We start from the raw sequence: 18,620 nt of genomic DNA on the forward strand, positions 1-18,620 counted from the left end.
TTTGAATTCTCTAGTCTGATGCAAGCAGAAACTGAGTCACTGAACTGCCTGGTTTGTTGGAATTGGATTTCATACCTGAAATGTAGCTTACTGCTTTTTCTGCTGTAATGCAACCTCCTCCAGGTGTTTACAGTGCTTGTATGAAACTAACTTTCTATGCTTCTTTGCTTTCTCTTTCAACAGGAACTCATAACCACATTGTACATTGGATTCCTGGGATTAATTTTCTCGTCCTATTTTGTCTATCTTGCTGAGAAGGATGCAACTGATGAAGAAGGAAAAACAGGCTTCTCCAGCTACGCTGATGCCCTTTGGTGGGGTGTGGTAAGTGTTTACCCACAAACTGGCTGTGCACACATTGCACTCCTGGCAAAGGTGGAATCTCTTTAAACACCCTGGCATTTATTTCTTTGCAGAACCTGTTTGTGTAGGAAGGGTAAGAAACCCTCTGAAAGGGTTGTAATTGAAAATACAACAAATGCATCCTATTTATTTCAGTATTTAACTTTGTTGTGGAAGGAATTCCTCAGCAAAAGATATTGAATATGTACAGATACAAAAAGCCATAGAATCATAGAATCCTAGAATGGCTCAGGCTGGAAGGGACCTCAGAGCTCATCTCCTCCAACCTCCATGGGTTGGATGCCTCTCTACTAGACTCTACTAGACTACATGGTCTGTACCATGGGCAGGGACACCTCTCAACTAGACTTGGCTGATCAAGGCCTCCCCCAAGCAGGCCTTCAACACCCCTAGGCAGGAGGCTGTCACAACCTCCTTGGACAGTCTATTCCAGAGTCTCAGCACCTTCACCCTGAAGAACTTCTTCCTAAGCTCCAATCTAACCCTGCTCTCCCTCAGCTTCAAACCATTCCCCCTTGTCCTCTGACTGGACACCCTTATCAAAGTGAGGGGATCAAGGAAGAGTTGATAGTGAAAAAGGATTTTCAGCAGTTAGGGAACTATCCACATTTCTTAGCATTCAGTTCTGCCGATGTATGTTCATGCCTGGGCTACTCCTGCATGTAACAAAACTTCCATGTGAAGCTGATCTCCTTTCTCCTGCCGTCTTTCAAATTCTTTGGTTTTTAGCTCTGGTTATGCAGGGTTTGCTTTACAAGTTGCACTGAATGTTTAAATATGAGTTAGAAAATATTTCTCAATGCTGGAAACTAGCATTTCATGGAACCCCAGGTTCCCAGGATGTCAGGGTTTGAAGGGACCTCTGGAGATCTTCTAGTCCAACCTCCCTGCCAGAGCAGGACCATAGAATCTAGTACAGATCACACAGGAATGCATCCGGAGGAATCTTGAAAGTCTTCAGAGATAACTTCTCTGGGGAGCCTGTTCCAGTGCTCTGTGACAGTAAAGAGGCTCTTCCTCATGTTGAGGTGGAACTTCCCATGCTGTAGTTTGCATCTGTTGCCCCTTGTACTGTCACAGGGCACAAGTGAGCAGAGGCTGTCCCAGCCCTCAGGTATTTATAAACATCTAGGAAATGCTCTCTCAGTCTTCTCCTCTCCAGACTAAACATCCCCAGGGCTCTCAGCCTTTCCTCATCAGGCAGTGCTCCAGTCCCTTCATCACCCTATAGCACTCCACTGGACTCTCCTAAGTAGATCCCCATCCCTCTTGAACTGGGGAGCCCAAAACTTCATGTGATATTCCAGGTGAGGTCTCACTCATTTGAATAAAGAGTTAAAAAAAAGGCTGTCTTTATCCATATTTTTTAATATTTTGGACTTCAGGAATTTAAAAGGAGTTTGCTTATGAAGACCAGCAGGTAAGTTTAAGATGTGCACTACCTTGTTGAGACAGATCCCTTGCAACCTGCATTTCAAAGTGCAATTTGCCTTACAAAGTGTTCAGTGCTTTTGGTTGGTGTTTTCCAAAACCTGACTTGTATTTTTTTGTGTGTGGCAGGAAGATCAAATCAGCTTTGCATTTCTCAGATTGTGGGAGGCACAAGAACACTGTTCCAATTGTATTTTAAGCTTTTCAGATGGTCAGGCCTCCTCAGCATCAGTGAGTCATGGTGCAGGTGCAGTTCACAGCTGGCAACAGTGATAAAGGACAAAGTGAAGCAGTCTTTCTTTTCACGTCTTCTGTAACACAGAAACACAGATGTGCAGCTACCAGGGAGTGAAATTTGATTTCACTTTTGGCTTTCAGAACTGAACCACAGGAAAAAATTCTTGGTAGCGAGTCTATGAAAATCTCTTGTGCCTGACAAGAGCCACAGAGAGTATTATGGGTAGCCTTTTGCTTTGGGTGGAAAGTGCAAGCTTGCTGAACTTGATACAAATGACCTGAAAGGTTTAAATCTGAAGCAAAGGGAAAATAAAGAAAGAATGAGAGTTGGACTGAAATGCTAACTACATTCACCTGCTCCAGTTCACTGCAAGCCTGTCTCACTTGGATTTGGCAGGCACACAGATTACACTGTAAAGACCTCTCATGAGAGCTTCTAGAGGCTGTGGCATGTTTGAAACACACACAGAAGAGTTTTCCAGCAGCATTGTCGGGGCAACTTGGGTCACAGAAGGTTTCTGTTGACTCCTAAGAAATGAAGGGTGTGTAAGAGACTTCTCTTCTGCTGGGTTTCCCATGCTCATCTCCTGATGTTGGTAATGCTCATTGGTTTTGCTGCAAACTAGGCTATTCTCTACCACTGGACCTGAGTTAAATAATCGCTCTTGTAAACTGGTGTTAAGTGGCAGAAGTATTTGCTCAGAACGTACAGTGCATTTCCATGCCCAGGGTAGCAGTTTGAACCCTCTTATATTTAATATCTTTTGAGGTGTGCTGTTCTGACACTTTAAGCTCATGACACCTGCCTGTCTTAAAGCATCTGAGAAGCTCTGCTGACTTCTTCCTTTCCTGATGCTTGTATCTATGCTTTCAGAGCCTGTGTTGCAGTGTGTGCATACTAGCTGCAAAGTGCCAGAATAAATCTGTGTTTCAGAGCAGGTGTCAGTTCCCAGAATTAGTCATTTAACCATTGTTTGAGCAGATAAAAAATAACTTTTTAATATAGAAGTACAAAAAGGTTCTGATTGTGGTTAAGCAAGCCAGGAATTACATTGTTTGTAATCTCTGCCACATACTTCAATGCACTAATTAGGTCACCAAGAAAGAACCCTCTTAATGTAGCCAGGGCAAAACATTCTGAGACACATTCAGGAACCTGCAGGAATCTGCCAGCCAAATGCCTGCTGTAGAGACAGAAAATCTTCTTTTCTGTGGTGTCAGATGTCAGGCTGCCTTCCACAGTGTAACACCCAGGCAGCTCAACATGACTGCACTTTGTGTTTAAGTCCTGAGTGTTGCAGAGCTCAAAAAAACCAACAAATCAAACAACAAAACTTCCATCAGAAAAGCCCAGCCTGCAAAAAGAGTAAGAAGCCTTTCACGAGAAAGAGAGGAAAAGGAAAGAAACCTCCCAACCTTTAAGGGGTTATCTGGGTGTACTGAGGAGCTGAAGTGCTGTTAGTGAAACACCACTTCAGCTTCTTCCTCTCCCCACTAACACAAATAATTTTCAGACTTGAATTCTCGGGGGGTCTGGTTTAATTTGGGGGGGGACTGACTGACAGACTCATCTGTGTGTACTGCTGGTGGTACACAGCACTGGAGTCACCTGATGAGCAAGCCAAATTAAAGCTGGACAGACACCTGAGAGGCAGAGCTGGTGCTGGGAGCAGTTTCTATATGTTAAAGCAGACAAAGATGGCTTCAGCAGAGTGAGAAATTAAAAATTAATAAACACAAGCCTGAATTGTTTCGAAATTGGAAAAAAATCAGTTTGGTAGGAGATAGTTTTTCCCATGCAAATCTTCCTTCCAGCACTCAATAGAAATCTTCTGAGAGGAGGAAGAAATATATTCTTCCTATGCCTTGGCTGCTGATCATTTCTTCTGCAAAGCTGCTTATTGTAGAATGTCTCAATATGTGTCAGCAAGAATTTCCACATCCTCTTTTGTAATCAGTGTAAATTCACATACTCATTTGAGTCTCTTTTAGCTGTATTTCTGCTGCCATTGAAGGCAAAGGGAAGGAAATGGGACTGGGTTTAGAGTTGGTGCCTCCAGATATTGGTTTCCAGTTTCAAGTTCTCCCCAGTGGTTGGCATTGGTATCAGAATTTCTCATTTCCTAACCAGAAGCTTTCCACTTCTCCAGGGTATAAGCTTCTCTCTCATGCCATTGTGATAGCAGCGCCATGGCATTGAGCAACCTAAAAGCCTTAATGGCTCTAATCTGCCACACCTGGGGTCACTCAAACACTCACAGCCCAGGGTGTGTCTTTAGGCTTAGCCCTCTGTATTTGTTTCCTGCTGAGCATGAGCTGATCTCCAATTCAACCGTGGTCTGCTGATCTGGAGCTCAATTTATGAGCAGCTGATGCTTGTTACATTAGAAGCCCTTCTGGTGGCCTGGCCTTCACCTGTAGCCTTCACCTGGGCTCTGATTGTGCCTCAACACCAACCCTTTGCTGATCACTGCACTTCCTAAGAGCTCTCCTCCAGTCTGCTGGGGCTTATCACAAACGGTCCCAAACTGCTGTCTCACCAGGGTCCTGCTTGGCCCTCTGGCATTTCAGGGGTGTCTGGCACCCTAGCAGTGGTTTAGCCTCACTACAGCAAGTCTCTAAGGGTTCCAGACTTGTGCAAGGACATGTAAAGGAGCTTCCAAGGAAAGGTTCTGTCCTGGACCTTGTCTTCACCAACAAGGAGAGGCTGGTGAGTGATACTAAACTTCAGGGCAGCCTCAGCTGCAACGACCATGAAATGATAGACTTTAAGACCCTCAGGGCATCAAAGAGGGTGTGAAGCAGGTTTACTGCACTGGGTTTGGCTTTTGGTCTGCTGGCATATTTATTTGGAGAGGGAAAGTGTCTTGGACTGGCTGTGTTCTTGCTCAGCGGGGATGGGATTGGTTTGATTCCTTTCCTGGCAGCACAGGGCAGAGCTCTGTCAGATGTGTGTCAGGGGCTGTGTGCAGGACAGCACTCTCAAAGCTTTGTTTTCAGCCTTGAGGAATTACACTTCCAGAAGCAGAAAAACTGCAGGTCTGTGTTTTCATGGGCAGTCTGGGGAGTGGGAAGCACCTAAGTACAAACTGTGGGAACAATCTGGCCTCAGACTGCTGCAGTACCCAAACTGGGCCAGTTGTGAGTGCCTGCTGAAGAAGTGAAACCCAGGATAGATCTGGAGTGCTGCTCGGTGACCTCGTATGGCTTCCTTGTGCCCAAATCTCAACGCTGTTACCAGTATCTCTCTCCCAGTCTGTCTGTGCTGTGCTGCCCTTTCTTTTTTCCCCCCTACTGTGCAGTGAATCAGGTGTTTGTTTCTGGCCTAGGTAACGGTGACAACAATCGGTTATGGAGACAAAGTTCCCCAGACGTGGATTGGGAAGACAATAGCTTCCTGTTTCTCAGTGTTTGCTATCTCTTTCTTTGCTCTTCCAGCGGTGAGTACCACTTCACACTATCACAGTATCACCAAGGTTGGAAGAGACCTCACAGATCATCAAGTCCAACCCTTTACCACAGAGCTCAAGGCTAGACCATGGCACCAAGTGCCACATCCAATCCTGCCTTGAACAGCTCCAGGGACGGCGACTCCACCACCTCCCCGGGCAGCCCATTTCAGTGTCCAATGACTCTCTCAGTGAAGAACTTTCTCCTCACCTCCAGCCTAAATTTCCCCTGGTGCAGCCTGAGGCTGTGTCCTCTCGTTCTGGTGCTGGCCACCTGAGAGAAGAGAGCAACCTCCTCCTGGCCACAACCACCCCTCAGGTAGTTGTAGACAGCAATAAGGTCAGCCCTGAGCCTCCTCTTCTCCAGGCTAAACAATCCCAGCTCCCTCAGCCTCTCCTCGTAGGGCTGTGCTCAAGGCCTCTCACCAGCCTCGTCGCCCTTCTCTGGACACGCTCAAGCATCTCAATGTCCTTCCTAAACTGGGGGGAAACTTGGAGCACTCCAGTAAAGTGTCTGCCTGACCTGGGCTCACAGAGGTTTAAATGGGTGCCTTTGAAGTCAGGTGTTGCCTCAAAATGTACATGGAGGCATCCTCAAATGTGTGTTTGTGTCTGCGCATACATCAGCGAGCAAGGCTGATGTCAGGATCTTTACTGCAGACAGTTCTAGAAAACTATGGCCTAGAAAAGAGTAAGACTTTCTTTGGCTAGCTACAGAACCAAAGCTCTTTTGTAAGGTGAAAAGAGAGGATTTTCTTTTGTTCATCAGCAGATTGGTGCTAGAGGTGAAACTTGCTTCATTTCTGCTGTTTTGTGATTATATAACAACAATTCTGGGTTCTGCAAGGAGAAAGCTGGCATGAAGCAGGGATCTAGGACATCTGCTTTCCTTCATGGTACTACTGTAAATCATCTGAGGGCTTTTGAGACCTTCAAATAAATGAATGGAGGTGAAATAAAGATATGAACATCAAAAGCATGAGAGAAGACAAAGTATTTCTGCAGTACCTTTTAACAGAAATGCTGAAATGATGAAGTGTATCTTTGGCTCATTGTCTCAGTTTGCCCGGAAAATCAAATGAGGGCTTATCTCTAGTTGTGTTTTGTTACTGTTTTCTGGGTCTTTTGGGTGGGTTTTTGTTTGTTTGTGGTGGTGTTAAAAAAACTAAGTGCCAAGAAAGCTGTAGATGAGTCGTGAGACATTGGAACTTGCTTCTTCCATCACTGTGTGGGGTTGCTTCTAGGGACATGACAACCTCTGATTACTGCTACCTGTAGATCAGAGCAATAAAGACATGCTGCTGACTGCAGCTGCATGATGCCAGTCTCAGTGTGCTCAGTTTGAGACCTCTCTGTTGGAATAACCAGAATTCTGCCACTGTGGGCAATGAGAAACTCAGAACATATTGGTAGGAAAATCTTTCCTAAGTGGACTGTTTCATATGCAGAGTATCTGGTCTGAACACATGAAGCTGTGTTGGAAGCCAACTAGTCATTTTACCTATTTGTAGGGTATTCTGGGGTCTGGTTTTGCCCTGAAAGTACAACAGAAGCAGCGTCAGAAGCATTTCAACAGACAAATTCCAGCTGCAGCTGCCTTAATTCAGGTAAGACTCCTGACAACCTAATGCTTAGGAGAGTACTGGAAAGGGAGAGTGGCCTAGTAATGAAAACAGTGAGGAGCAGTGTTAGTAGCCTTCTGTATAAATCTAGAACTTGTGTTTAGCCGCTTAAGCTTTTTGATCTGCCTCTGTCACTAGAGAGAAGAGCAGAACTGCTTGTCCCTCCCCTTAGGACTGAGCACAGGAGGCTTTACTCACTCAGAATTGGAGAGGGCCTTTTCATGAGGGTGTCTAGTATAAGACAAGGGGAAATGGTTTGAAGCTCAGAGGGAGCAGGGTTAGACTGAATTTTGGGAAGAAGCTCTTTGGTCAGACTCTGGAATAGGCTGCCCAGGGAGGCTGTGGCTGCCTCCTGCCTGGGAGTGTTGAAGGCCAGGTTGGATGAGGCCTTGAGCAGCTGAGTCTAGTTGAGAGGTGTCCCTGCCCATGGTGGGGAGGTTGCAGGAGGTGAGCTCTGAGGTCCCTTCCAACCTGAGCCATACTGTGGCATAATGACACTAACTGGGTGCAATAAGCCTGGCCAAATAGTGAAAAAAAAAACTTTGCTGTAATATTTAACACTTAACTTCCCTTTTATATTCCCTTCAACTGTGTACCTACAATCTGCCTAATGCTGAGGTGATGAAATATGTAGAGGCCTGGCTTTAGAAAGAGGGCACAGCATAGCATGCTCTGTGGTACTGAGAACACAATGGCACAGCATAGAAATGTTAACCTGGCACACCTCAGGAAAGGCAGATGGCAGCATTCTGCCTGTGGGCATTCACTTTATGAGGGATGTTTCTTTTGATTTTGGTGTTCTTTTTCTGGTTGTGAGTGTTTTGGGTTTGGTTTTGGTTTGGTTTTTTTTGGTTGTTTGATTGGGCTTTGTGTTTGGCATTTTTATTCCTTTGTTGGTTTCTTATAGAATCAACCAGGTTGGAAGAGACCTCCAAGATCATCCAGTCCAGCCTAGCACCCAGCCCTAGCCAGTCAACTAGACCATGGCACTAAGTGCCTCATCTGCTCTTTTCTTGAACACCTCCAGGGACAGTGACTCCACCACCTCCCTGGGCAGCCCATTCCAATGCCAATCACTCTCTCTGGCACCAACTTCCTCCTAACATCCAGCCTAGACCTCCCTCAGCACAACTTGAGACTGTGTCCCCTTGTTCTGCTGCTGGTTGCCTGGGAGAAGAGACCAACCCCACCTGGCTACAACCTCCCTTCAGGTAGTTGTAGACAGCAATGAGGTCACCCCTGAGCCTCCTCTTCTCCAGGCTGCACACCCCCAGCTCCCTCAGCCTCTCCTCATAGGGTTTGTGCTTCAGGCCTTTCACCAGCTTTGTCGCCCTTCTCTGGACACGTTCCAGCACCTCAACATCTCCAGCCACTCTGTCCCCAGCCTGTAGTACTGCTTGGCTTTGTTGTTGTGGCCAAAGTGCAGAACCCTTATGGTTGCCTGGTTGGGTTTTTTTGTTGTTGTTTTGGGTTTTCTTTTGACCTCTGACCAGGGTTAGACTGCAGCTCCTAAGCAGAATGCTATAAAGATGATACTTAAGATCTGTGTGTGCTGAGTGTGTGTTTCCTGCTACCAGCTACACTCAGCACAGTTCCATACAGGGACAAATATGTTTTTCCAGATGTGGTGTTGTGTGATACAGCACAGTGACTCTGCAGCATGTTTACTTTGAAGGTTTCACTGGCAGCTTGATGTGCACCAAGGTCTACTTTAGCTGTCCTGCTCTTCGTGCACTGAGATTATGGCTCTGGGGTTTTCTTGCAGACTCTGTGGCGGTGCTATGCAGCAGAGAAACCTTGCAGCGTTGCAGCAGTGAAAGCTTGCAGCTCTGCAGCAGCGTGGGAGATCTGCGGGGCACTCCCAGGGCACAGTCCCCGAGAGCCACCAGCGCCGTCTAGCCTCAGCCTAAGGAAGCAGGTGAGGAAGAGCTGGAGGAACTGTGCTCAGGATTCTGTTGGCAGAGCTCTGCTCTGTCATCCTGCTCGCGATTCCAGGTCTGTGGGTAAGCAGAACTTTGGAGAGCTGTTACAGTCAAGCTGCTGCATCCTCAAATGATTGAGATTTTGAGTGCCAGGAGCTTAGACCCAGACTGAGAAACTATACTTGTGACCTGATTTTCAGAATGTGCTGGGCATCTCTGTCCTGAGAAACGAATTCTTACCCAGTTGAAGCTGATAGTTCAGAAGGACCTGCTGTGGAAATACTGACCAACGTTGCCATGTTTTCATTACATTCCAGTGAACTTTTATTTTTAATAAGTAATCTCTAAAAAAAACCCAACAAACCCCAAACAAACAAAAACCCAAACCAAGCTACAACAACAACAACAAAAAAAACCCACCAAAGAAACAAAAAAACCCAAACAAAAAGCACAACCAACCAACACCTCAAAACCAACCCAAAAACCCCAACATCCCAGCTGACCCTCAAATGCCTTTCCTGTGTAGTGAAGCTCATTTGTTGTTCACATGTGTGCTTCCCTGGCTTTCATAGTCCCTTCACATATTCCTTTTCTATTACCACAGGCCAGAAGATCCAGAAGCAAAGGAAAGTTAGGCTGCACAAACAGCTCTGCCCCTGCAGTAAAGCCAGCAGAGGATACCCTGTCAGCTCCACAGATCGCTCATTACATGGATGAAGACAACAGAGCTGTGTCCTTCTATACTGATGAACCAGGAGGTAATTTACCCAGCAGGAGCAGGGAGGTCATTCTGCCCCTGTACTCTGCACTGGTTAGACCACACCTTGAGTATTGTGTTCAGTTCTGGGCCCCCCAGTTTAAAAGGGATGCTGAGATGCTTGAGTGTGTCCAGAGAAGGGTGACGAGGCTGGTGAGAGGCCTTGAGCACAAGCCCTATGAGGAGAGGCTGAGGGAGCTGGGATTGGTTAGCCTGGAGAAGAGGAGGCTCAGGGGTGACCTTATTGCTGTCTACAACTACCTGAGGGGAGGTTGTGGCCAGGGGGAGGTTGCTCTCTTCTCTCAGGTGGCCAGCACCAGAACGAGAGGACACAGCCTCAGGCTGCGCCAGGGGAAATTTAGGCTGGAGGTGAGGAGAAAGTTCTTCACTGAGAGAGTCATTGGACACTGGAATGGGCTGCCCGGGGAGGTGGTGGAGTCGCTGTCCCTGGAGCTGTTCAAGGCAAGGTTGGACGTGGCACTTGGTGCCATGGTCTGGCCTTGAGCTCTGTGGTAAAGGGTTGGACTTGATGATCTGTGAGGTCTCTTCCAACCCTGATGATACTGTGATACTGTGATTTACTGTTACTTATCTTCATGCTAGCATTTTTTAAAGAGAAAATATTAAAGTGAATTGAACTGATAAAAGGAAAACTTCCCTGAAGAAATGATCTTGAGCTGCTCTGTAAAGCCAGATGCCTCAAACCACAGACAATGACATCACAAAAGCAGGACACAAAGGAAATGTTTAGCTTGATATGTGGGGTGAACGTCGAAAGAGCTTTATTTGCTTACAGAAGCTAACTGCATTAAGGTGTTGGATATGCTGTTAAATCTGCTCAGAAGTGGATAGAAAATTTTCTCAGTTTACCTCACCTTTAAACTTTACTTCACAGGGAGCATAAAGGAAGGGAAACTAAGCAGGAAACGTATCTTACATTGTACAAATAAACTGTGACAGGGACAGATCAGTATTTTTATGCTTAGTGGCTGCTGAGAGGTTTTAGTAAGTGGGGATTTTTCTTGCCTCATTTCAAGTACTGTGTGTTGCTGTAAGTGGCTCTTGTATTTGAACCTGGAAGCTGGCTGACTTTTCACTGCTGATCCAAGGTTCTGCTTTCCTTGGGAAAATCTGCTTTTCATTAAGCTCGTGGTTGAAATGTGGGTAAGAACTTGTGGCATCATGGAGTCCAGCAAGGTCAAATTCAAGGGTTTGCACCTGGCTTGTGGCAATCCCAAGCACAAATAGAGGCTGCATGATGAGTGGATTGAGAGCAGTGATGCAAAGAGGGTCTGTGGGAATGCTGGGAGATGAAAAGCTACCAGGTGAAAGTGATGGTACCCTTGTACTCAGCACTGCTGAGGCCACAGCTTGAGCACTGGGTTCAGTTCTGGGTGCCGCAGGACAGGAAAGATGTTAGAGGGGCTGGAGGGTGTCTTGAGAAGAGTGATGAGGCTGGGGAGGGTTTTGGAGTGCATCACATGAGGAGAGGCTGAGGGAGCTGGGGTTCTTCAATGTGGAGAAGAAAAGGCTGAGGGGAGATCTCATTGCTCCCTACAGCTACCTGGAAGGAGTTTGGAGTGAAGCTGGTGTTGGTCTCTTCTCCCAAGTAACCAGTGATGGGATGAGAGGAAATGGGTTTGAATTGTGTCAGGGAAGGTTTAGGTTGGACAGGAGGGAAAACTTTAGTGGGGGAGCGGTGAGGCGTAAGAACAGGCTGCCCAGGGAGATGGTGGAGTCACCATCCCTGGAGGTGTTCAAGAAGCTGTAGATGTTGTACTTCAGGAGATGATTTAGTAGTTATGGTCAAACTTGATGATCTTAAAGGTCTTTCCCAGCCTTGGTGATTCTATGGTTGTATGAAAGGTGGACATGAGCCAGCAGTGGGCACTTGCAGCCCAGAAGGCCAGTCGCATCCTGGGCCACACCAAAAGCAGCATGGACAACAGGTTGAAGGAGGTTATTCTCCCCCTCTATTCTGTTCTTGTGAGACCACAACCAGAGAACTCTGTCCAGCTCTGGGGCCCCCAGATAAGAAAGACATAGACCTGCTCAAGCAGGTCCAGAGAAGGGTCACAAAAATGACTGGGGGGCTGGAGCACCTCACCTGTGAAGACAGTTTGAGAGACTTGGGGTGAGTTGACCTGGAGAAGAGAAAGCTTTGTGGAAACCTTACAGCAGTCTTTTAGTACTTAAAGGGGTAAGAAGACCTACAGGAATGGTGAGGAAGGACACTTTATCAAGAAGTGTTGTGGTGGGTTGGGAGTAATGGTTTCAAACTGAAAGAGGATAAACGTAGGTGAGATAATAGGAAAGAATTCTTTGCTTTGAGTATGATGAAACACTGGAACAGGTTGCCCAGAGAAGCTGTGGATGACCACTCCCTGGAAGTATTGAAGGCTGCATTGGTTGAATCTCTGAGCAACCAGATCTAGCAGAAGACGTCCCTTCCCATGGCAGGAGGGGTTGTTACAAGATGATCTGTAAGGTCCCTTCCAAACCACTTTATGGTCTTAGTGGTGATATTTCAGTTGTTGTTTGGCATTTCCAGAGCTCCTGCAGTGTTTGAGGAGAGGGGCTGGAGGCCATGATTTCTAAAGGCAGTTGTGTGGCTGCTTTGCCTACGTGTCTCAACGGAATCCTGTGTTCGCTGTCGGAATGCTTGTCAGAGCTGTGCAGCTTCCCATGCTGGTCATGCAGTGGCAGATTTTGCTGAGTGCATTTTGATGATGTGCAGCAGTCAGTGATGGACAGAAGCAGCAAAATGTTTTGTACCTTGTAACAAGGCTGTGGAGAGTTAAGGTGTTGAGGACCATGTTGTCTGCAGTTATGACTACCATTACACATTTATTCCCTTCAATGTTCACAGAGCAGAGAAGGGAAATTGTAAAACCATCTTGGGGCTTATTCTGCTTGGCAGCTTGGTAACAGGAGAAAAGGAAAGAGTTTTTCCCACTTTTTCTGCAGCAGTGTTGTACTTTCACTACAGCTGGCTTAACTTACCCCCATGTTCTGAGGGATGGACGTGCTTTCTATTCCCTTACCAGGAGAGTTTTATCTAGCTTGTATCTTCTTTCAGCCTTAGCCAAGGGCAGGGGCAAGTGACACTCCATTTGATTTCCAGATTCATTCCTTCTGTTCCAAAGTTTCCAGGCATGCATCTGGCTAACTTGACTGCTTGGATGACTGAGCACTCTTGACACCTCTCAAAAGTTTAAACCTGATTTTCCTCAGTGAACTTTTTTGCCAGAATTAACTGTCTTCTGGGTGTTGGGAAGTGGAAGTACTGGGCTTCAAGCCTGTCAATGAAGGTGATTTTTTTACTTCCTTTAAAAAGCTGAAACTAAAAAAGGCAGAGAATATTAATAATGATAGGAGCTGATGTGGTCCTCTTTAATTGAGTCTTAATTCAGTGTTTCTGTAGTGAAGTATTGTACTAATTGGTGGTGAGGGCTGGATGCTTTACAGCTGATGGGAAAGTTCAAGGTTGAATTGGATCACTTTTATAGGCTTTACCTAGGAGGGGAAGAGCTGTTGCTTTAAAACAGCTCTTCTCATCTGCTGCTCCGATCAGATGTGAGAGAGGCCTGAAACAAGTGCAGGCAACAGGGTAGCTAAGACAGTTCCTTGTTCTGGGCAGAAATAACCTGAAAGCTACAATGTCCTTGGTAAAGGAGAGCTTTAGCTCAGTTCAGGAATCAGGTAAGCACACTTGATGGTCAGGAAAATGATTTTTTTTTCTTAGGATATCTTCTTCATGTATTTGTTTCCACCCAGCATCCTCTTGGCTTGCTTAGGAGGCAGGTCTCTGAAGGCCAAACCAAAGTGTGTTCCTTTTCTCTGTAAAGATGATTGAGGCAAGGAAGCCTTTGAGAGCCTGTAGTTATGACCATCTTGAGGGTTTCTGATATCACTTTGTGTGTGCAATTAAACCTATGTTTGTATTGAAGAGTGCACATCTAGAATGTGAATCTTTACATTTCCAAACAACCACTTGATGGTCTGTAAAGAAAACAGTTCCTGGCTTGGTGCTGCACCATTCATGAGATTTCAGATGTGACTAACAGAATACTCTGGAACCCTGAGAACTTGGCTATCATTGCAGGAATAGGAAGGTCAAAATTCTTCCACAGTAAGAGCTTCCTTACATGTTCCCATACAATTCAAAGGAGGCTCTTCAGTATCAGTGTGGTGGCTGCTTATGACAGTAGGAGCAAGGGGCAGGTCAGAAAGGCTGAGTCAAATAGGAAGACCAATAACATTTGAGTTACTTGTGTGCAGCTTCCTGGAAGGAGGTTGCAGTGAGTTGGGGTTGATCTCTTTTTCCCTAGTATCAGGTGATAGAATGAGAGGAAGTGGCTTCAAATTGCACCAGAGGAGGTTTAGGTTGGGTGTTAGGAAAAAAACCAACATTTTGCTGCAAGAGTGGTCAGGTATTGGGGAGGTAGTGGAGTTGCCATCCCTGGAGGTGTTCAAGAAATGTGTGAATGTGGCACCTGGGGACATGGTTTAATGGCTGTGGTGGGTTGATGGTTGGACTTGATCATCTCAGAAGGCTTTTCCAACCCAAACAATTCAATGATTATGATTTTTATTAGAGAGGAATAAAACTATGAGAGTGCAAGTTTTTAGAGCTTGAAGGTCAGCCTCCTGGGACATCTCCAGCAGATGGCATCCGTTATTCTGTCAGTGACTGTAGGTTGTGTGTGCAACTCATTGTCAGGTGTGCCAAAGCCACAAGACACTGAGTGATAAATCTCTGCTGGCGTAGAGCTAAAATCCCATATTTATCCCTGAGCTTTACTGTTTGCTTTTTTGAGTTTCTGGCATACTGATATGTTTCTCCCCTAAACTTGTCTCCACCCTCCTCATATTTCACAGAATCAATCAGGTTGGAAAAGACCTCTGGGATCATCAAGTCCAAACCATCACCTAACCCTTCTAATTAACTAAATCATGGCACTAAGTGCCTCATCCAGGCTCCATTTAAACACCTCCAGGGACGGTGACTCCACCAACTTCCTGGGCAGCCCATTCCAATGACAGTCATTCTTTCTGTGAATAATTTCTTCCTAATGTCCACTCTAAACTTGCCCTGGCACAATTGAGCTCTGTGATAAAGGGTTGGACTTGATGATCTGTGAGGTCTCTTCCAACCTTGGTGATACTGTGTGTGATACAACTTGAGACTGCATCCTCTTGTTCTGTCGGTGGGCGCCTGGGAGAAGAGACCAACCCCTGCCTGGCTACAACTTCCATTTGGGTAATTGTAGAGAGCAGTAAGGTCTCACCTGAGGCCCCTCTTCTCCAGGCTGAACAACCCCAGCTGCTTCTCATAGATCTTAAAGCAAGACTGCACAGGAGTAACCTATCACAGAAACATGCAGGTTGGAAAAGACCCTGAAGATCACCAAGTCCAACCCATATCCCTACTCTACAAGGTTCACCCTAAACCATATCACCAAGCACCACATTCAAATGACCTTTTAACACATCTAGGGTTGGTGACTCCACCTCCCTGGGCAGCCCATTCCGATGCCTGACCACTCTTTCTGGGAAAAAATGTTTCCTAATGTCCAGTCTAAACCTACCCAGTCACAGCTTGAGGCCATTCCCTCTTGTTCTATCACTAATTACCTGTGAGAAGAGACCAGCACCAACCTCTCCACAAGGTCCTTGCAGGTAGCTGTAGACAGCAACGAGGTTTCCCTTCAGCCTCCCCAGCTCCTTCAGTCATTCTTCATAACAGCTGTGATTTATTTTCACCAGGATGGGGGAAAAAATAGTTTTCAGTGACTCTAGAATACCTTTGTAAGGCCTCTTGTCTGAAATGTAGTAGTGTTAATGTCCATTTATTCTGTCTGTATGCCAGCTTGGATGCTGACACCCCAAAGCTCACCCGTCTAGGAGTGGGTTGGCAGTTTCTGCAAACTGGTTGCAGTTGCACTGGGGAAAAGGGCTCCTTTCCCCGAGTGGTGCAGAGGGATTGCAGTCTGCAGTACACATAAAGAATTCAGAATGTTTAATTCAGATTTGTACACTTGAGTGCTGACAAGCTGAGTGAAAGGTGAGAAAATGCTCTGCTCACTTTAGCCACGTGTAAAGCAAACACCAAAGCTTTTGAGAGCCTGTGTAACTGTCAGGAAGTCAGAAACACAGAAATAGAAAGATGTACTCCAAATTAGCAAGGGAAAGTGTCCAGACACCACGATGTGAAAACCATCATGCTCTTAAGAGGGCAAGTTTAGCAGTGAGGGTGGTTTTGCAGTGAGACTCTGTATTGAGCTGAGAGCTGTTCTGAAGGTAAACGTCTCTCAATCCACAACTTGTAGGTACTTGTGGTACTTTCCTGTGAGTAAGAGTTGTGCAAACATGCCTGTCTGCCTCTACTAGAAAGTTTCCCCTCTATGCTGTTTCAGCCCTGGCTGAACTGAATGGGAACTCCCACTGAATTCTGTGGTTTCCATGCCCAGAGTGCATGGTGGAGCTGTGGTGGGAGGTTGGTGTGTAGGGTGACCAAGACTGAGAGGAGGAGAACAGCTGTGACTGCCATGCTCGCTCTTGCTTCTGACTGAGTCTGGCAGATTTTGAGAGTTAACATTTTGTTTTCATTCTGCACTTACTTAACTCCCTCTTATGCCTGATTCTGGACTGGAGTTTCAGCCACCAGGGACTTCATACCAGATGGATGGGGAGACCATAGGAGTGGATAGAAAGAAAAGGTATCTGCAGCTCCCGCCGACTTCTCTGCTTAGTGATACTGGTGAAACTAAACTGAGGCTTTTGGAATCCGGAAGACATTTTTGCTTCATGAAGAATAGTACACTTAGATGAAATTGCATCTAGATGAAAATGTTCAAACTAACTTCATTTGTCATCTAAAACTGAATTTAGCTGGTCAATAGCAAACAAAAAATACTTCCCTGCATGGTAGGTGGACATTCTGATGACTTTGGCTTAGGATAACCATTGCCCCATGTCCTGTTGCTGGGCACCCTTATGGAAAGTCCCTCTCCAGCCTTCCTGTAGGATCCCTTCAGGTACTGGAGAATGACAACCCTCCAGGATGCAGCTACAGGCTGGGGACAGAGTTTCTGGAGAGCAGCCAGGAAGAAAGTGACCTGGGGGTACTGGTAGACAGTAGCTGAAGATGAGCCAGCAGTGTGCCCAGGGGGCCAAGAGAGCCAATGGCATCCTGGCCTGGATCAGGAAGAGTGTGGCCAGTAGGACAAGGGAGGTTATTCTTGCCCTGTACTCAGCACTGGTCAGGCTACACCTTGAGTGCTGTGTCCAGTTCTGGGCTCCTCAATTCAAGAGAGATGTTGAGGTGCTGGAATGTGTCCAGAGAAGGGCGACAAAGCTGGTGAGGGGCCTGGAACACAAACCCTATGAGGAGAGGCTGAGGGAGCTGGGGGTGTGCAGCCTGGAGAAGAGGAGGCTCAGGGCAGACCTCATTGCTGTCTACAACTACCTGAACGGAGGCTGTAGCCAGGTGGGGGTTGGTATCTTCTGCCAGGCACCCAGCAACAGAACAAGGGGACACGGTCTCAAGTTGTGCCAGGGGAAGTATAGGCTGGATGTTAGGAGGAAGTTCTTCCCAGAGAGAGTGATTGGCTTTGGAATGGGCTGCCCAGGGAGGTGTTCACACAAAGCCTGGCTGAGGCACTTAGTGCCATGGTCTAGTTGACTGGCTAGGGCTGGGTGCTAGGTTGGACTGGGTGATCTTGGAGGTCTCTTCCAACCTGGTTGATTCTATGATTGGGTTGTTGGACTTTAATGCAAACCCTGCTTTGGGGTTGAGGCTGTATGTTGAAGCCTCACCTCTTTTTGAAGAGGGAGCACTGTATGAGTCAGTCTTCCTGCATTCTGTTCCTAGCTCTGTTAGTGATTTACTGTGTCTGTGGGTGGACAACTTGCTGTGCTTCAGTTGCATCATCTGTCCTGTTACAGAGATACTGGGAGCCTTAATTGTTTACGAAGTGTTTTTAGACTGACACAGCATTCCAGAAGTGAATAATGCCCTTAGAGCAATATGAAACAGCAGCCTGCACATTTATTCAGTGTGAGCATAAACAAGGAGGAGTGACCAGCAGCAATTCCAGCTTTTGCAAGAAGAGAGGCTGGGCTTGGCAGTGTCCAGGGTTAGGGAGGATTCCTCCCTCAGTAAACTCAAAGCAACACTAATTTTTTGGCAAGTGAGGAAAAATGAATTTTTGTTTCTTATAGTTTAAATATAACAGTATAGGAAGAATAAACTACTACAGAAATATAACAACCATAAGGAAGATGGAGAAGGAGTCAAGTGGCGGCAAAGCAGCAGAAGCAGCAAGGAGAAGGTCCAAGCTGTGCTTCCAGACAAAGCTCTTGATGCTCCAATGAAACTAGAATAACTTATCCATTGTTGCCATTCTATGGCCTATCCCTAGAATGTTCATCTCTCCACTCAGAGTTTCCCCTTCTAAGTTTCTCTGTTCCAATTTTTTTTTAATGTCTGAGCTAGAAATGTAGCTCAAATGGCCACATGCAGAAAATGCAACCCGTGCTCCGTGGGGAACATAAGATGTGATCCAATCTAGGGTTAGCCAGGAAGTTTGCTCTTTCTGATGAGGAATGACAAAACATTACAAAAAAATTACACATTACAGAAAAAATGGCTTTTTAAACTGGGGGCTGGGGCTGAGCAGCCTGAAGAAGAGGAGACTCCAGGGGGACCTTAGAGCTGCATTCCGGTAGCTGAATGGATCCTTCAGGAAGGCTGCAGAGGGACTTTACCTGAGTGTGTCTAGAGATAGGACAAGGGGGAATGGTTTGAAGCTAAGGGAGAGCAGGGTTAGACTGG

At 46.3% G+C, this 18,620-nt stretch overlaps 1 protein-coding gene across 1 annotated transcript in view; it reads left to right on the forward strand.

Annotated features, from left to right (window-relative positions):
- Positions 1-18,620, forward strand: part of LOC135174753 (potassium voltage-gated channel subfamily KQT member 1-like) — a 393,404-nt gene that overhangs the window by 30,990 nt on the left and 343,794 nt on the right. Inside the window, 5 exon segments of the mRNA XM_064142287.1 lie at positions 184-324; positions 5,361-5,471; positions 6,992-7,087; positions 8,868-9,020; positions 9,629-9,782. Coding sequence (XP_063998357.1) covers positions 184-324; positions 5,361-5,471; positions 6,992-7,087; positions 8,868-9,020; positions 9,629-9,782 — 655 coding nt within the window.

This window comes from Pogoniulus pusillus, chromosome 4 (genome assembly GCF_015220805.1).
Source record: "Pogoniulus pusillus isolate bPogPus1 chromosome 4, bPogPus1.pri, whole genome shotgun sequence".
Classification (NCBI taxonomy): Eukaryota; Metazoa; Chordata; class Aves; order Piciformes; family Lybiidae; genus Pogoniulus; species Pogoniulus pusillus.